General features: G+C 52.5%; 1 protein-coding gene across 3 annotated transcripts; it reads right to left on the bottom strand.

Moving 5' to 3' along the window:
- Positions 1-183: 183 nt before the first annotated feature.
- IDH2 (isocitrate dehydrogenase (NADP(+)) 2) lies at positions 184-17,096 on the bottom strand. 3 transcript variants are annotated; one of them, XM_030878625.3, is made up of 11 exons: positions 16,855-17,096; positions 7,764-7,855; positions 6,603-6,768; positions 4,808-4,968; positions 4,580-4,723; positions 3,479-3,615; positions 3,140-3,291; positions 1,522-1,634; positions 1,251-1,348; positions 1,065-1,157; positions 184-586 (listed from the first exon to the last, which is right to left on the bottom strand). In XM_030878625.3, the coding sequence occupies exons 1-11, from the start codon at positions 16,967-16,969 to the stop codon at positions 499-501; spliced, it is 1,359 nt and encodes a 452-aa protein (XP_030734485.1). In that variant the 5' UTR covers positions 16,970-17,096; the 3' UTR covers positions 184-498. The 3 variants fall into 3 exon arrangements, with proteins under 3 accessions (XP_030734485.1, XP_060149833.1, XP_060149834.1); XM_060293850.2 differs by lacking the exon at positions 16,855-17,096 and adding an exon at positions 16,464-16,651; XM_060293851.1 differs by lacking the exons at positions 6,603-6,768; positions 16,855-17,096.
- Between the last annotated feature and the right edge of the window lie 25 nt (positions 17,097-17,121).

Genomic DNA, 17,121 nt, shown 5'->3' with positions numbered 1-17,121 from the left:
AAATTCCAGGGAACCCACAGGCCTTCTGCCTGGTCCCCTCCCCCCGGTGGCCCCCTGACTGGACAGAGGCCTGCTGTGACCCAAGGCACCCCGGGCAGCTCCCGGGGGAATCCGCCAGCCCTTTGAGGGCTTCTGCCTCTAGGCCCCAGCTGCCTCCTTCCCCTCAGGGACGAACACAGCAGACTGTTTTGTGAAGAGCTTTTTAGTAGCTAAATACGGCACCATGTGTTCCGAGGGCAATATAAATTACAGTATGCAAAACATACCACTGGCTGAGGTAAAACACACCGTTCCTGCCTCATGTCACCATGAGGGGAAACACACAGATACTTTTAAAAACATCTTGCTTATAAAAAAGAGTGTCCCCGAGAAAGGCCTCCAAAGAGGGGGTGTGAGGCTCACCCTCCGCTGCGGGGGCGTGTCGGGGTTGGGGGGGACCTGTGGCCACCCGCTCGGCCCCAGCCCGGCCGCCACGGCAGCCAGCAGCGCTCCCACCCGCTACTGCTGGCCCAGAGCTTTGTCCAGGTTGCTCTTGATGGTGTCCAGGAAGTCCGAGGTGTTCAGGAAGTGCTCGTTCAGCTTCACACTGCCAAGAGAGCACCTGCACGTGAGGGCCGCTCCAGCCGGGCCCTCCCAGGGCAGAGCCTGAGCTCAGGCATCCGGACGGCAGCCCCCTCGTGCAGTCACGGGGAGGTCTACAGGCCAGAGGCACCTGGAGCCAACGGTCAAGAGGCCACAGCAAACTCGGCAGGAACCCAGTAAGGCCTGTCTTTGCTTTTCCAGGTGAGTGGGCAACTAGGTACAAGCTCTCTGGGGAGAAGCTGGGAGATGGGTGCAGCAGGGGATGGAAACATTCTGAGCAGCTAGCCTCAGGGATTTGGACCCACTCGCTGCGCCTGGTGTGCGTAGGCTGGCCCGAGCCATCCCCCAGGGCCATGGACCTGTCCTGCCCCCGGCAGCTAAGTTAACTCAGGAGGAGGCCTCTAAGAAGGACCCTGGGCTTCTTTCCACCTGACCCCGAGGTCCCAGAAGGCCAGCCCTGCCCTCTACCCCAGGCCACCCACTTGCTGAGGCCATGGATGCAGCCCGCCAGGTCCTTGGTCATGGCTCCACTCTCCACTGTCTCGACGCACACCTTCTCCAGGGTCTGGGCAAACCTGCAGGGGACAGGGCAGAGTGAGACCCCAGCTGTGTGGAGCCAGGGCCCATAACCTGCCCAGATCCGGCTCAGGCGCTCCTTCTGCACTCACCTGATCAGGTCCTGGTTTCCGTCCAACTTCCCCCGGTGCTCCAGGCCACGCGTCCAGGCAAAGATGCTGGCGATAGGGTTGGTGCTGGTAGGCCGGCCCTGGGGGAAGGGGTCACAGGGGGATGAAGAGCCAACCAGCCAACAAGAGGGCCACCTGGACACAGCTGCCCACCTCTAGACTGACAGGACCAGGCCCGTGCTCCCAGCCCTCAGGGCCAGTGGGCTCGGGCCCCGGGGGCAGATGGTCATGAGGCCACGGTCCTCGCACTCACCTTCTGGTGCTCCCGATAGTGGCGCGTGACCGTCCCATGAGCAGCCTCAGCCTCAATGGTCTTCCCATCCGGGCAGATCAGCACGGACGTCATCAGGCCAAGGGAGCCAAAGCCTGGAAAGTAGGAAGACATCCTCTCGGTGCCGGCACCTTTCCTCAGGCCACTGGGGTTGAGCCCACCTGCCCTCCAGCTGTTGTAGCTGCTTCCTTGCTGTGTCTCCACCCACCCCCACCTATAACTGGGAGAACAGAGACTGTTTCAGGCTTGTCTACTGTTGTCCTGGGTCTCCAGGGCCCAGTACAGGGCAGAGGGGCACTCAGAGGTGGCTGTCATCAGCCTGTTAGCATAATTCTGCATCCCCTACCTCCAGGTGCCCCAGAGTCTATGGTCCCCCCAGGGCATAAGATCCCCCAAAATTCTGCCCACCCACCCTGGCTGGTGACCAGGAGGCTCATTCAAGCAGAAAGAATAAAGCCTGCAGCCAGCTGTTCCACAGTGATCACTTTATCTGCTCTTTCAGGCCACTTTAAAGCTTTGTGATTTATTTCCAAGATTTCCCAAATCCAGATGTCAACCTTTTCTGTGGCCAAGGTCTCCTAGTTTTCAAAAGCACCCCCACAGCACCAAAATAAGAATTCTGAATGCCCAAGAAAGAAAAAGTGGGCAACTTCTAGAGGAAAATTATTTGTGTAAGAATTTTTGCTGTTGGGGCAGAGGAAGGGGGAATCCCTTCTCCATTTGCACCTGGGACCTTCACACTCACCAATCTTCATACACTTAAGGGTACCTTTCACGCCTTTCTCTTGTCTGCTAGGGCTTTTCATGCTCCCATCTTAGATGGGAATTGTTCTAGTGAGAGGATCACACCAAACTTTTCAAAATAAAGTCAAAGGTTTTTATAAAGCACTGAGACCCTCTGCCTTTTCATCACAACCTGGCGTGGGCCTCACTTTTCTCCTTATCAGGAGCTAGACCTCGCCCCCTCTCACAGAGCCTGGTTTCTCTTCCACTCGCTATGGATGCATGTGGCCTCCTCCCACTCTTTCCTGCTCTCATTCCCAATACAATTGGGCTATTTCTTTCTGTTCTTCCCTAACGGCTTCACGCAGGCTTTCTGCTGCAACCCAATTTGTGTTTCAGGATGCTCTGGGGCCTGGGGGTTTGCATCATCCCCAATATTCTCCTACATCCAAAAGGTTTACTGTGCAAAACAAATTCTCTGTAATGTAAAGAGCATCCGGTTGTGCTTACTCCCCTTTTTCTACTAGAGCCAAACCTAGTCCAAACCTGGAGCCAAGCAGAGTCACTTGGCCCTTTCATGGACAGGAACAACCTCAGGGCTAACACATCTAGCCCTTTAGCACGTGAATTCCTACGTCCTCCTTCCTCTGGAACGGCAGCCCTAGTAATACCCCAGTCCAAAGCTAACTTAGGATCCTTCCTCACTCAGACACCAGGGAGCCCCTGGCCCCTGCTGTCCACAGGAGACCCTGAAATGAGCAGGCAAGCCCCAGTCCTGCTGCTCCGCTAGAGAAGTGTTCTCCCCGAAGGAGAAAATCCCCCCAGCTAGGGAAAATCAACAGTCCATCCCCGCAGGGAGCAGGTGCTGCCAGCGTACCCTGGGCCAGGATGTCTGATTGCACGTCTCCGTCGTAGTTCTTGCAGGCCCACACAAAGCCGCCCGAAGACTTGAGGACCTGAGCCACCATGTCGTCAATGAGGCGGTGCTCGTACCAGATCTTATTCTTGTCGAACTCGGTCTTGTAGTGCCTGGGAGCAAAAGGGCCTGTTGTGGGGAGAGAGCGGGAGGCTGACAGGTTGGGGATCCCTCCCTGAGCCTCAGAGCTGAGACAGATGCACTGGGACAGCCATCTCCCTGGGTGGGTAAGGGCGGCTGAGGGGACAGGGAAGAAGGGCCATGGCGTCCCTGAGAAGTATTAAAGGGAGGGGCCATTACTTCTCAAAGATCTCCTGGAAGATGTCCTTGAAGCGCCCGTCATAGGCTTTCAGAATGGTGTTCTTGGTGCTCATGTAGAGTGGCCACTTCTTCTGGATGGCATACTGGAAGCAGCTGTGCGCAAAACCCGAGATGGACTGCAGGGAGAGAGGGGTCCCTGGTGTGGTCCCCCAGGGTGGGCCCAGGCCCTGGGAACGGCATCCCTTCCCTCCACAGGACCCTCGCAGGCAGCTGGGGTTAACCCAGCCTCCCTGGAGTGAGCATCTATTGTTTCTACTGGCCCAGCATCCCCCTCCCAATTTCTGGGACGAAGTAGCCCCACCAACTGCTTTGGAAAGCTACCACCCTCCCCACTTCTTAGACCATATGGCTGGGGTGGGGCTAATGCCCTCAGCCCACCTGCCCGTCTCTAGACTTGATAGTGTGTCCTGGGCTTATCCAATCAGAGCCCTTCCTCCCCTGGGCCTCCATGATTGGCTCAGAGATGGCCATGTGACCCAGGCCTGTACTTTTGCTGGAATCATGAGCAAAAAGGCTCTTTTCCGGGACCTCCCTGGTGGTCCAGTGGTTAAGACTCCACACTTCCACTGCAGGGGGCATGGGTTCAATCCCTGGTCCGGGAACTAAGATCCTGAATGCCACAGTGCAGCAAAAAAAAAAAAAAAAAAAAGGCGGGGCTCTTTTCTGATAGGGTAGCCAGGCTGGCAGCGATAAGCCTGAAGCTACTGGTGGCCATTTCTTCACAGCCTGAGAGTGAGCCCAACCACAGAGGAAAGGAAAGCCAAGAGGGGGGGGTAGGGAGGGGAAGAAGTGCTTACCCAGTTTGCTGTAAGCCAAGAGCTGACCACCAATGTGCCCCCAAGGACGCACCCGAGAGGGAGTGCAGGAATGGTGGGGAGCACAAGCACCTGGCTGGGCAGGAGTGGGACAGCCCTCCACACCGGGCCCACCGCAGGGCCCTCGGACACACCTAAGATGCATTTGCTCTCAGGCCTCAGACCTTCAGGCCACCGATGCAGGAATAGTCAGAACCACCAACCCGATGTGGCTGGAGATGGAGAGACAGGCGTGGGGGGAAGGAGCCGGGGAGCCGCTGCTCACCTCATCCGTGTTGTACATGCCCATGCCCACGCCACCAGCGGGGAAGCTGTACACCTCCCACTCCTTAGCTCCGCTGCCGTCCTTTGGGGTGAAGACGATCTTGAATGTGCCAGCCCGGTCAGCCACAAAGTCTGTGGCCTTGTACTGCAGAGGTGAGAGGGTGGCTCAGGCCAAGTGCTCCAGATGCGGGACCCAGGCCCTTGGAGCCCCACTCCCACCGTGGCCGACCTGGTCGCCGTGGGCGTGCCTGCCAATGGTGATGGGCTTGGTCCAGCCAGGGATGAGGCGTGGGATGTTTCTGCAGATGATGGGCTCCCGGAAGACAGTCCCCCCGAGGATGTTCCGGATGGTTCCATTGGGACTCTTCCACATCTTCTTCAGCTTGAACTCTATGAGGACAAAGATGAAGTGGCCCCACTGCAGCCCCCACCTTCCAACCAGAATTTGAACCCCAAGCAAGAACACAGATGGGGGTCCTAAAAATCATCTGCGGGGAAGCAGCAGCAGAGTCTAGAGTGTGCACGTGGGCTCCCGAATCAGATTTCCTGTCTTCAGGGTCCAGCTGTGGCACCACCTCTGACTGTCAGCCTTAGGCAAGTGGCTGAACTTAAGCCATAAAATGAAATTGCTGATAAAACACCTGGCCTTTTGGGTTGTCGTGAGGATTAAATGCATGCATGTGTAAAGTACCTAGAACAGTGGCTGGCACATGGTAAGGGCTCTGTCAGTTATTTTATATATATACATATATATATATATATATACACACACACATATATATATATATATATATACACACACACATATATGTATATACATATACATATATATACTTTTTTTTTTTGGCTGCACCGGGTCTTAGTTGTGGCACGCGAGATCTTCGTTGCCGCATGCAGGATCTTCAGTTGCAGCATGCAGGAGGATCTTTAGTTGCGGCATGCATGTGGGATCTAGTTCCCTGACCAGGGATTGAACCTGGGCCCCCTGCATTGGGAGCATGGAGTCTTAGCCACTGGACCACCAGGGAAGTCCCCTCTGTCAGTTATTATTATTCCCACATCACACTTGGACATAGCTGTCTGATGAACCTGGCAGTGTGCGGCCTCACTCCAGATGCTCTGGTTCTAGCCCCAGCACTGCCACTCACTGCTGGGTTCAGCCTAAATTACTAAGACTGTGACCCTCTACTTCCTTGTCCATAAAGTGGGGATGTATGAATCCCAGGGTTCAGGAGAAATCAAAGAAAACCAGCTGAAAGAGCTTAGCACTAAAATGATTCCATACCCTGAGGTCGGGAACAACCTGCCTGACAGGAGGAGGCCTGCAGAGTTTGGAGATGTCTTGAAGGTTTCCTTAAGGCCCCTCATACTGCAGGAAGTGGGGAGACAGAACTCTGCAAGTTCTGAAACCACCCTTTCTTGAATTTCCCAAACCCGGATCCTTTACCCACACACTGGTGCCATTTCATGGAACCCTCGAGAGCAGCCCCCAGAACCGAGGACCAGCGGCCTGTCCAAGCCTGGTGGGGCACCTGAGACCGCTCCACGGCCACAGAGGCAAAGGGCAGACCTGCAGTGCCAAGACAGTGGCGGGACACGAGGGACGTTCCGAGCCTCTGAAGGACACAGGCCTGACACCCAGCACTACCCTGGACAGAGGGGGCCCCAGAGTCTCTCTGTAAACCTGCCTGCAAAGCAGTCCAGGAGGCCAGGGGGGCAGGCTGCCCAAAGAGGCTGTCCTCACTGTGACAGTGTCAGCATCAGCTCTGTGACCAGTGACACCCACACTGGCCAGAGCCACACGGCACAGCAGAAACACCACCAGCCTGGGAGCAGGGGACACAGACCCTGGCCCCAGCTTTGCCACCCCCAACTGTGGAACCTAGGCCAGCCCTCAACCTCCCCTCCCCAGCCTCCTCCACAGGAACCTTGGAGGCTCCGCTGTGTGCTGGGCATTCGCAGGGAGACCAGGGTCACTTCCCAGCCCGCACTGTCCCAGCCGCCCGCCCCCGCGCCCCTCGCACCTTCCACACGGGCCTCGTCAGGGGTGATGGTGGCACACTTGACAGCCACGCTGTACTTCTGGGTGGCCAGCGCGGAGTCGATGGTGACCTGATCATTGGTCTGGTCACGGTTTGGGAGCCCCAGGTCAAAATACTTGAGCTGGACGTCCACATGGGGCAGGATGAGCTAGAGACAGACGGCCGGGGCCTGGCATCAGCCCAGATGACTGTGACTCGGGGTCATGTGGGGACGGTGGCAGGGGACACCCCGCCAGGGCAGGGAAGAGGAAAGGCCAGCGGTGGGCTGGCCAAAGCTGGCAAGAGGCCGGGGCTCTGGAGAGAGGCCGGCAGACCAGGCTGCAGCCCCTCGGAGGGCTCATCCCCTAGTGTGGACCACACCCCCCCTGCGGTGGCCCATCAGTTCAGCCAAACCCCAACTCCAAGTGCATCTAGGGTTCTCTATACAGCGGGTTCCCTCTTCATCCCCACTCAGAAGTGGTGATTCTCAACCTTCTTCTTGGGGACAGGCACATGGACAAGGTGCTCTCCCAGGCAGACCCAGCCCACAGCGACTTTGGAGAAGCCAAGCAGCCACCCTGGGAACCGTCTGCCATGGTGGCTCAAACATATCACTGTCCTCCAACAGACCCCACGCCACAACTCGCGATGACATCCTTGAACCGCTAAGGAAAGGTTAATGATGTGGTCCCCCCGCACTCCGGCCCTGTTCTTCTCTCACTCCCTCAAGGGTGCACATAGGAATGTAGGAGATCAAGATGATATATTCAACTATACTCCAATAAAAAATAAATTAAAAAAAGGAAAAGAAGAAAGTCCCGAAGGATAGTCAATTCATGCTGAAACACGAGTTTGAAAAAAACAAAACAAATGAAAAAAACAAAAAAACGACATGATACAGGGTCAGGCTTGAATCTGCACACAGTTTTGAAAACATGCTGGCTTTGGCACGAGCACGTGACACGGATGGCTGAGGACAGTCCCCTGCCTGACGTCTTAAGAGCCATGAGTGGTCTGGACATGACAGAAGGGTGGACGCAAGGGGAAAATCAGGACTGCTCCTGCCCACCAGGGTGACGGGTGAACCCTGGGGACCCGAAGTGGGGACTGAACACTGAGCCCGGCCGGCCATGTGGAAGGCCGCCCACTTCGGGAGGGAACTACCTTCTCCTTGATGAACTGCCAGATAATACGGGTCATCTCATCGCCGTCCATCTCCACCACTGGCTTCGCCACCTTGATCCTCTTGTCGGCATCTAGGACCAGACACACATAGCACATCATACCCCTGGGGAGGCTGGTGGGGGAGCCCCTCTCCTCTCCGGCCAGACCCACCCTTCACCATGGAGGGAGGAGTGTCAGCCAGGGCCCAGCTGCCCAGCATTCACTCCCCCTCCTGCAGGAGCAGCCCCGGGACCACCCGGGGGGAGCTGGATCCCCCGCTGAGTCTGGCCAGCTGGGACTAGCCAGATGCCAGCCTGGCCAGTCAGATCCTTTCTCCTGGAACCTGACAGCAGAGGAGACCAACACAGAGAATGAGAGCCAGCTGGGGTCACCTTGTCAAGCAGCAAGCCGGGCAGAGGTTGCCTTCAGCTGCTGCCACCCAGTTCCCCAGGGTAGCCTGGAATCCCCTCTTGTCCAATCCCTGCAATTCCATGAGCTACCCCGTGTCCTTCCAAACACTTCCTCTGATTGTTGCTTGCAACCTGAGAGCCTGAGTAACATGAAGTGAGCAGGGAAACTATATAGATCACCTCCCATGGGCCTGAGGGTGTACCACACCCTTCACATTTAATCCTCTGAACCACTCCCAAGGGGAGTACAGTAAGTCCCCTACATACGAACCTTCAAGTTGTGAACTTTCAAAGATGCGAACATGCGTTCGCATGTCCAATCATGTAAGTTAGCTCATGTGTCTGGTGTACATTGTCACATGCTCACATCCTCTACAAGTGGGTGTGCTTTTGTGTACTTTACTGTACAGTACTGTATAGAGTGCAGTAGTACAGTATCTTTATTTCAAGCCCAGGATGTGAATGAGTGAAACTGCTGCTTGCCCTCTGTCTCCTATTGCTGCCGATCCTTCGGCTCTACCATGTCCCACCTCCTCTCCCTCTTCCAGTCAGTAACTCTTCTTGCCTGTTCGCTCGATGCCAGCCCCTGGATGCCAGCTGTTGTACTGTACTACCGTACTTTCCAAGGTACTGTACTGCACTGCAAGATTAAAAATGTTTTATTTTTTGTGTGTCTGTTTGTTTTTTATGTATTATTTGTGTGAAAAGTATTATAAACCTATTACATTACAGTACTATAGAGCCGATTTTGTTAGTTGGGTACCTAGGCTAACTTTGTTGGACTTATGAAAAATCGGACTTAGGAACGCGCTCTCTGAAAGGAACTCATTCATATGTAAGGGACTTACTGTATCATTATCTCCACTTTAAATGTGAGGAAATTAAGGCTCAGAGAGGTTGTCAGCTCACTGCCAAAGCTCACACAGCTTGAAAACAGCAGATCCAGGAAGATCCACACCTTCCTTGATGGGCACCTGGGAATGGAATGCAGAAGCCCTGATCCACGCAGGCTCAGGTCCGCCAGTCCTGCCAGAGATGCATCAAAGGACTGGACGAGTGACTGATCCAGGCCCAGGGAGATGGTGGAGGAGGAAACAGGAGCTGGTGGAGGCTCTTCAAGGAAAGTCTGACTCATGAGAAAAACCAACAGTCTGGGAAGTGAATTCCAAACAAAACTCAAGAAAATCGTCCACGGGACTTCCCTGGAGGTCCAGTGGTTATGACTCCGTGCTTCCAATGCAGGGGGCACATGTTCGATCCCCGGTCGGGGAACTAAGATCCCACATGCCGTGGGGCACAGCCCCCCAAAAAAGAAAGAAAATGGCCCATCCAATTTATCAGTGCAGGCTGCTGTGGGTGAGGCTTATTGACCCTTAACCTGCAGCAGGGGCACCCAAGCACCAGCATGTGCCTCTGGCCACAGCCTTGGAAGAAACAGCAGCTGAAGAGCACGGCAACAAGATCTATGTGAAACCTACAACCCTGCCTCAGTCACCCCAGGAAGTGTCACCTTCTGCTGAACCCCAGATGAAAGCAGGGCCCTGTCCCCAAAGGGGCCCTGCTCAGCCCTTACTTAGGGCCCATTTAGTCTTATGTTACACACAATCCTTACAGATGTAGCTATGGGTCTTTCAACTCACCGAAGATTAGACACAGCAAATCAGAAGAGGGGACAGGATGAAAACCCCAAGTGACATCTGCTAGGCTGACAGCAAGGGACAGAAGCCTGTGAAAAGCAGGCCTAGAAAAATGAAGAAGCATGGCTACCTAGGCTCATGAAAACAAAAGGGACCAAAGCCCAAAAGACCCCAAACACATCACTGTCCTATGAAACACACCACTGCCATGACTCATGATGACATCCCAACCCGCTAAGAAAAAGGTGAATTATGTGCAGCAGAATAACTCACTTTCCAGAGATGTGCAAACAGATTTTTTTTTTTCTTAATCTAACAGGGAAGAAAAATGAGACCCAGGAAGCATGGCTTGTGTCAGGGTCAGGATAGGCCTTACCTGTGTCCCAGGGCCCTGGCTCAAGTGCAGCCTCTGGATGCTTTTGTGGGCCATATGTAGAGAAGCAGAAAGCAAACACAGACTCAAAATATTTCATTCCCCAGAAAACATGGTGGACACGGCTGACACCGCTTCAGCTCTTCCCAAGATGCAGTGAGGACTTTGGACCCAAGCTACTAAATTCCTTCAGCATTTCTGGTCTAAAGCTTGAGTGGAAAGGGCTTTAGGACCTACAGAAAGTCTGTTGGGCTGTTGCGAGCTAGCTTAGATTTTAGGAGCATCTTCTATGAGTTAATGTGATGAGAGCCAATCAATTTTTTTTTTTTTTAATGTACCGAGCCTACGGTAATCAAGTTCCCTAAGTAGAGACCCATTTGGGGCCAGTCCTAAAGGGTTCAGACTCAGCCTGGGCTCTGCTCAAGCTTTGGGCTTCAGGCACAGCAGCTGGTGTCTTTGGACACCACACTCCTCGATGGGGGAGCTCAATATCAAGATCACAGCAGGCAGCCTTCCCAGCTGTGTATGCAGGTGTCAAACCCTCAGAGACCACAGGGCCCACTTATTTACAACCAGGTGCTAAGGGTAAGCACCCCTTCCTGAAACACCTAAACACAACAATGCCTGTCCTCAAAGAGTGAGTATGGAAGGGAAAACCTATCAGTAATGGAGAGAGCAAGCAGCGCTGTTATCAAAGTCAGGTGTGCAGCCTCCCTCAAAGCAACTTCCCAGAGGAGCCGAGGACTGGGGGCAGTGATGTGAGTCATAGCAGCAGAGGCTCATTTTGTTTGGCCCAGGTCGTAGGGGTTTTCTTTAATGTTGATTGGTGACCAAGGCTTAAAAATCAGGCAATTTTAATAACAACAAAAAAACAAATAACCTGATTAATAAACGGGCAAAGGACTTGAATAGATATTTCTCCAAAAATGGTCAATACGCTCATAAAAAGATGTTCAATGTCACTAATCATTAGGCAAATGCAAATCAAAACTGCAATGAGATACCACTTCACACCCATTAGGATAGCTACTATCAAAAAAACCCGAAAAACAAAAGACCAAAAAACATAAAGTAACAAATGTTGGTGAGGATGTAAAGAAACTGGAACCCTTGTGCATTGCTGGCGAGAATGTAAAATGGTGCAGCCACTATGGAAAACAGTATGATGGTTCCTCAAAAAAATTAAAAAATAGGGCTTCCCTGGTAGCGCAGTGGTTGAGGGTCTGCCTGCCGATGCAGGGGACATGGGTTCGTGCCCCGATTCAGGAAGATCCCACATGCCGCGGGGCGGCTGGGCCCGTGAGCCATGGCCGCTGAGCCTGCGCGTCCGGAGCCTGTGCTCCGCAACAGGAGAGGCCACAACAGTGAGAGGCCCGCGTATCGCAAAAAAAAAAAAAAATATATATATATATATATATTTGTATACCCATGTTCATAACAATTATTCACAATAGCCAAGAGGTGGAAGCAACCCAAGTGTCCACCAACAGATGAATGGATAAACAAAATGTGATATGAACCTTCAAGAGGAGAATAGGACTCTGGGAACTAACCCAGGAAGTTTAAGAAAAACTTTCCTCCAAAAAGTTAAACTATGTTCATGATTCCAAGTTTTTTTTCCAAAACTGGGCTGCCCACCACTTCAACATGGATGTACTTGCTTTGAAACTAAAAAAGGAAGTGCTTCCATGTTTTAGTGATGGATCTGGACCTACCTCAATAGCTTTTGCCGCTTGTTCTTTTGCTTCAAACTCCACAAAGACAAATTCTCTTTGGATCACCAGTAGACTTATAATGTGGTATACTTATATAAACAACATCACCACCTTTCCCAAATACTTTGTTTGTTTGTTTGTTTTTTGGAGCAGAAGATCTTTTAATTAAAAAAGCTTCTCTGTTATTTTTAATTACATGCATTATTACTTTTGGTAATTACAATGCAGTTAAACAGCAACAGAGGCTTATTTAACCCATTCAGTCAAACTGTGGACCTCATAAGCTGTAACACCTAAAACAATTCTCTATCAGCATATGATAAAAACTTAGGGTGCTTGCTCCTATGGACACTTTATGTATTACCCAAATACTTTTTCAATCCAGCTGTGATTAACATTTTTGGGAAATAACTCATGATAAATTAGAAACAGTATTAAATATGTAAGGATTTAATAACTATATCACCTAAGCTTTTCACAATTCCTACACCTTACTCAGAAGGTCAATAGATTTTAACTTGAATATTTTTTTTAATGTGCTATATACAGACAATGGGATCTTATTCAGCCTTAAAAAGGAAGGAATGCTGACACACTCTAAAACATGGAAGAACCGTGAGGGAATTCTGCTAAGTGAAACAAACCAGTCACAAAAAACCAAATACTGTCTGATTCCACTTATATGAGGTACCTAGAGTGGTCAAAATTATAGAAACAGAAAGAAGAATGGTGGTTTCCAGGGGCTGGGGGGGGAGAGGATGAAGGGTAGTTGTTTAATGGGTACAGAGTTTCAGTTCTGCAAGATGAAAAAGCTGCGGAGATCGTTGAACAACAATGTGAATGTATTTTACACTGCTGAACTGCACACATAAAAATGATTAAGATGGAAATTTTTGTTATGCATTTTTTACCACAATAAAAAATAAGAAATTAAAAAAGTCTTTAATGTTTAATTTAAACCAGTCACCCCACCAAAAGAAAAAAAAACACCGAGAAGATTTTACATAAAAATCCAGTCCCTCTTGAAGAATGAGTCGCTTCGTCCCACTGAGCCCACGCTCACTCCTGGCAAGGATGAAGGATGGGCTGGTATGAGGACAGCCTCTCCCTCCATTCCAGGCCTGCCACGTGCCCTCCAGAGTGCCCCAAGGCATTGGGTTTGAGACCATGTCTGTTGTTCAGCCACTATGGTGGAGACATCCACACCGTCTGCCCCTCTCTGGGAGACAAGAGGTGACAGGTTACCTGAAATTCAAAGAACAGTGGCTGGGCCTCCCTGAAGGCCTACTAGGGACAGCCGCCATGATCTCTTCAGATGACAGGCTGCACAAACACTGTCCTCTTGGCCAGGGTGTGGGATGGAATTACATCAGTCACAAGAGGCCCATTAGGCCAACTCCTAGCACCGAACACCAAGTAAGGATTTCAAAACCCATCCCCAGGGACTTCCCTGGTGATGCAGTGGATAAGACTCCACGCTCCCAATGCAGGGGGCCCAGGTTTGATCCCTGGTCAGAGAACTAGATCCCACATGCATGCTGTGACTAAGAGTTTGCATGCCACAACTAAGGAGCCTGCATGCCGCAACTAAGGAGCCCTGGAACCGCAACTAAGGAGCCCGCCTGCCACAATTAAGACCCGACACCACCAAATATATAAACATTAAAAAACAAAAACAACAAAACCATCCCGGTTTCAGTATCTACTTGCTGCTCAAGTAAGTAGACCTAGCCTCCAGGCTAGAGGTTCCTCCCAAGACAGCCACCCCTCCACCTCCCTGTCTACTTAACTGAACTGCTTTCATCACATTCCTACCCATGCTGCTGTCAGCAGAAGAGAGGCTGCTCAGCCAGCATGGCCCAGAAGAATGTAGGGGGAAGCCCCCAATTCCAGAGGGCTCAAGAAGGCAGGGCAGCAGTTCTGGAAGAGACTCTAGTATTTTCTTTGGTGTCATCCTTCACTCCTCCCTTTCTCTCACACCCACATCAAAACCACCAAAAAACCTCTACTGGCTCTTCCGTCAAAATTCATCCAGAATCCACCCACCCCAGTACCGCCACCACGGTCAAAGCCACCATGCTCTCTTGCCAGATTCTGACTAAGGCCTCCTACCAGGTCCCTGAAGCCAGAATGCTCCTGTTAAAATGTAAATCAGGTCACAACACTCCTCTCAAAACCCTGCAAGGCCGCCTCTTTCACTCAGAGAAGGCCAAAATCCTCAAAAACGGCCTACAAGCCCCCCATGACCTCCACTGTCTGACCTCATGTCCCATCACTCGCCTTCTGCACTCTGAGCCAGCCTTACTTTCTGCTTCTCCAACAAGCAAAGGTGCCCTCCTGCATCGTGACCTTGGCACCTGCAGTCCTCTCTTCCCCTGAACACTAAATGGCCTGCTTCCCTCACTCCCTCAGTACTGCATTCAGTGGGGTCTTTTCTGGCAGCCCTACCCAAACTTTCACCCACACCTTCCTTGCTTATTTGTTCTCCTTAGTTCTTGTCTACTGTCCGTCCCCACATTAGAATTTAAGTTCCATAGGGCAGAAGTTTTTGTCTCTTATTCCCAACTCTGTCCCCAGAGTGTCCCTGGCACAGTGCTTGGCACATAGTAGAAGCACAATATTTGTTGAATCCATGAATGAATGTCAAGTTATGGTCAATTCAATCTGTGCTAAGGACTGCTCTGCCATAACCTCCTCTTTGGATGAAAAGTACTCCCTCCCCTCCCCCATCCTGGGATGCATTACCACACAGAGGCCAGTGAGTCCTCACCACAAAACTGCACCAGGAGTAGCTCACAGTTTATCATGTGTTAATATTTGCAATCCGCTGGCATTTTAAACATGATTTACAAAAGTGTAAACTCCAGGGCAGGCCACAGAGGCTGGCTTCCAGTAATCAGACAGCAGTGTCCAGCACCCCATCCTGGAATCAGTGAAAGAGGCCTCAGCCTCACACAAAGGATCTGGAGGCAGGCCCCAAGCCTTTCTAGAGGCTTTTCCTCAAAACCTACTGGGCCTAAACACGACTACCCAAAAATAGCTCTGATGGGATAGCTGTGGTCTTATCTGATGTGGATGAAACAAGGCTCAGTGGAGAACACACAACCCTACTGGTGGGTCTGCAAAACTGAACAATCATTAAATAATTTCCTCTGGAATCTAAGAGTGCAGGCAAATCACCAAGATCTGAAAAGTTAAGGGACAGGGTGAGGAAATGAAGAAGTTCCCAGACTAGGAGTTGAGCCAAGGAAGGATAGATAATTCTCCCACTGAGCAGTGTCCCTCACTTCCCCAAACTAACTTAATCAGAACCACCACCAGCAGTCGCTGGAGGCCTATGAGTTGCAAAACTAGAAGGAGACACATGTGGGAATTACCTGGCAGCAAAAACACAAAAGTATTTTAGCCAAAGCATATTCTTTCCTTGTCATCAAGGGGAATGCCAAGTATTCTGTCTCCAGCAGTGTTGCCAAGTAACAAGCTAGCAGAGGTCACAATTGTACAGTCTCATGTCCAACCAAGTTCTCCTCGTTAATAACCAACCCCACTTGGGGGCTTCTGGAAGGACCTGAAACTGACTGCTCTTTTCATGTGTTATCAAAATTCAGGCCTCAAAGGGGCTTTTCTTGTTTGTGTGGGGTTTTTTGTTTCTTTTTTTACCATCAGTGCAGAAAAAAAAAAGGGGAGAATTGGAAAATGTATCTAACTTCCACCATCTTTTGCTGAACGTGGTGCCACATGGGAAACTTTTTTGGGACCTGGGGACACTTAGAACCTCGAGTTGCAGGGCCGACTCCTTAGAGATAAATCTCATGAGTAGAAAAACAGAAATGCCCCTTTCTCCTTGAAAGGGGAGGTGGGGTGCTGGGGCTCTTCTCAGCTCTGGTCAGCTGCTCCCACACTAGGTTAAAGATTACCTACTCTAGCAGTAAGACCAGCTTGCCTGGGCCCATCCCCTCCTCCTCACTCCAGGGAGCTGCTGGCCAGGTCAGGATAGGGGGTTCCGTGGCAACAGGCATTCGACAGAGCTAAGGGACCTACATCGTTCCCTGTCTCTTGTAGCTGGCGATGGAGAGCCAGGGGGCCGACCAATGCCAGACCTGGCAGCCTGCCTTGGTAGTGGAAGTTCTGGCTAACTCTTGCTTATTATGCCCTGCTTATTAAGACTATTGTCTTCTCTCCTAAGCAGGAAACTAAGGGTATCACAGAAGCTGTGACGAACAATTCGGGAAAGTGACATTTTGGCGCGGCTGCCGGGTCTCCCCAGTCGGGTGAGCGCGGCAGGGCCAAGGAGCAGCTCAGGAGCGGGCTGGCGAGAAGAGACAGGTCAAGCCAAGGAGAGGCCCAAGGATGGAGCTTCAAGTGGGTCGACAAGGAGAATGGGGGCGTCCAAAGCGAAAATAAAAAGGAGACTCCTCCAACTCTCGCGTAAAAGGCTCCAAAAATAGCTGACGAGGGCCTGACAGCGAGGAGGGATCACTGCGCGCCCGGGTGAGAAGGCAGGGGAAGTGGATACCTCCTCCTTCCCCTCCTTTGTCTGAGCAGGGACCGCGCCGGGACCCTACCTCACTCGCGCGGAGCGGGCCAGGCGCTCCAGTACCCACTCGGTTGCTTTGTCTCCCTCCAGGGTCGCAGGACGGGCAGAATACGCTCCGAGGCCGGGATACCCCCCGCACCCCCTGCAGGAAAATCTGGGGGCGCAGGGCAGCAGGGCCGGCATCGCCCGGGCCACCAGTTGCCACCTTCCTTCAAGTCCTCCCCCCGCCCCCCGCGACTGGCACGGCCTGGAAGGTGGGGCAGGGGAGCACGTCCCCGTCCGCCGGCTCTTTATGTGCCCTACCCCGCCGTCCCCGGCTCGCGAGCGTCCTGGGTCGCGCTCGCTGGTCCCCGCCCGGAAGGACGCCGCGTCGCGGTGCCAGGCGCGCACCCCGCCCGGACCCTCCTCGTGGCACTCACAGTGGCGCCGCGGCTGCTCTTGCAAGTTGGGGGCTGTTAAGGCTGCCGGCGCCCAGGCCGGCCCGGAACCGGAGGCTCTACAGAGCAAGCGTACAACCCGCAGGTAACCAGCCATCCCGAGCGGGTGAGGGGTCGTACTGGCTGGCGAGCGAGCGAACGAAGCGGGTTAGGCGAAATCCTAGCGCCGGCCACTGCTCCCAGCTGCCCGGCGGCGGGCTACCTAGGCCTGCCAAGCGCGGGCTGAGCGGTCAGGGCCGGGGCGGGACT

Source organism: Globicephala melas, chromosome 2, assembly GCF_963455315.2.
Source record: "Globicephala melas chromosome 2, mGloMel1.2, whole genome shotgun sequence".
Lineage (NCBI taxonomy): Eukaryota > Metazoa > Chordata > Mammalia > Artiodactyla > Delphinidae > Globicephala > Globicephala melas.
The sequence above is the reverse complement of the archived record's forward strand: the minus strand, read 5'-3'. Positions and strand labels throughout refer to the sequence as shown.

Coding starts and splice junctions, on each gene's coding strand:
- IDH2 (XM_030878625.3), bottom strand. CDS start 16,969: ATGGCTGGTTACCTGCGGGTTGTACGCTTGCTCTGTAGAGCCTCCGGT. Junction 3,616..4,579: donor GCATGTACAACACGGATGAG/GTGAGCAGCGGC, acceptor CTCTCCCTGCAG/TCCATCTCGGGTTTTGCGCA. Junction 1,635..3,139: donor ATCAGACATCCTGGCCCAGG/GTACGCTGGCAG, acceptor CCTACTTTCCAG/GCTTTGGCTCCCTTGGCCTG.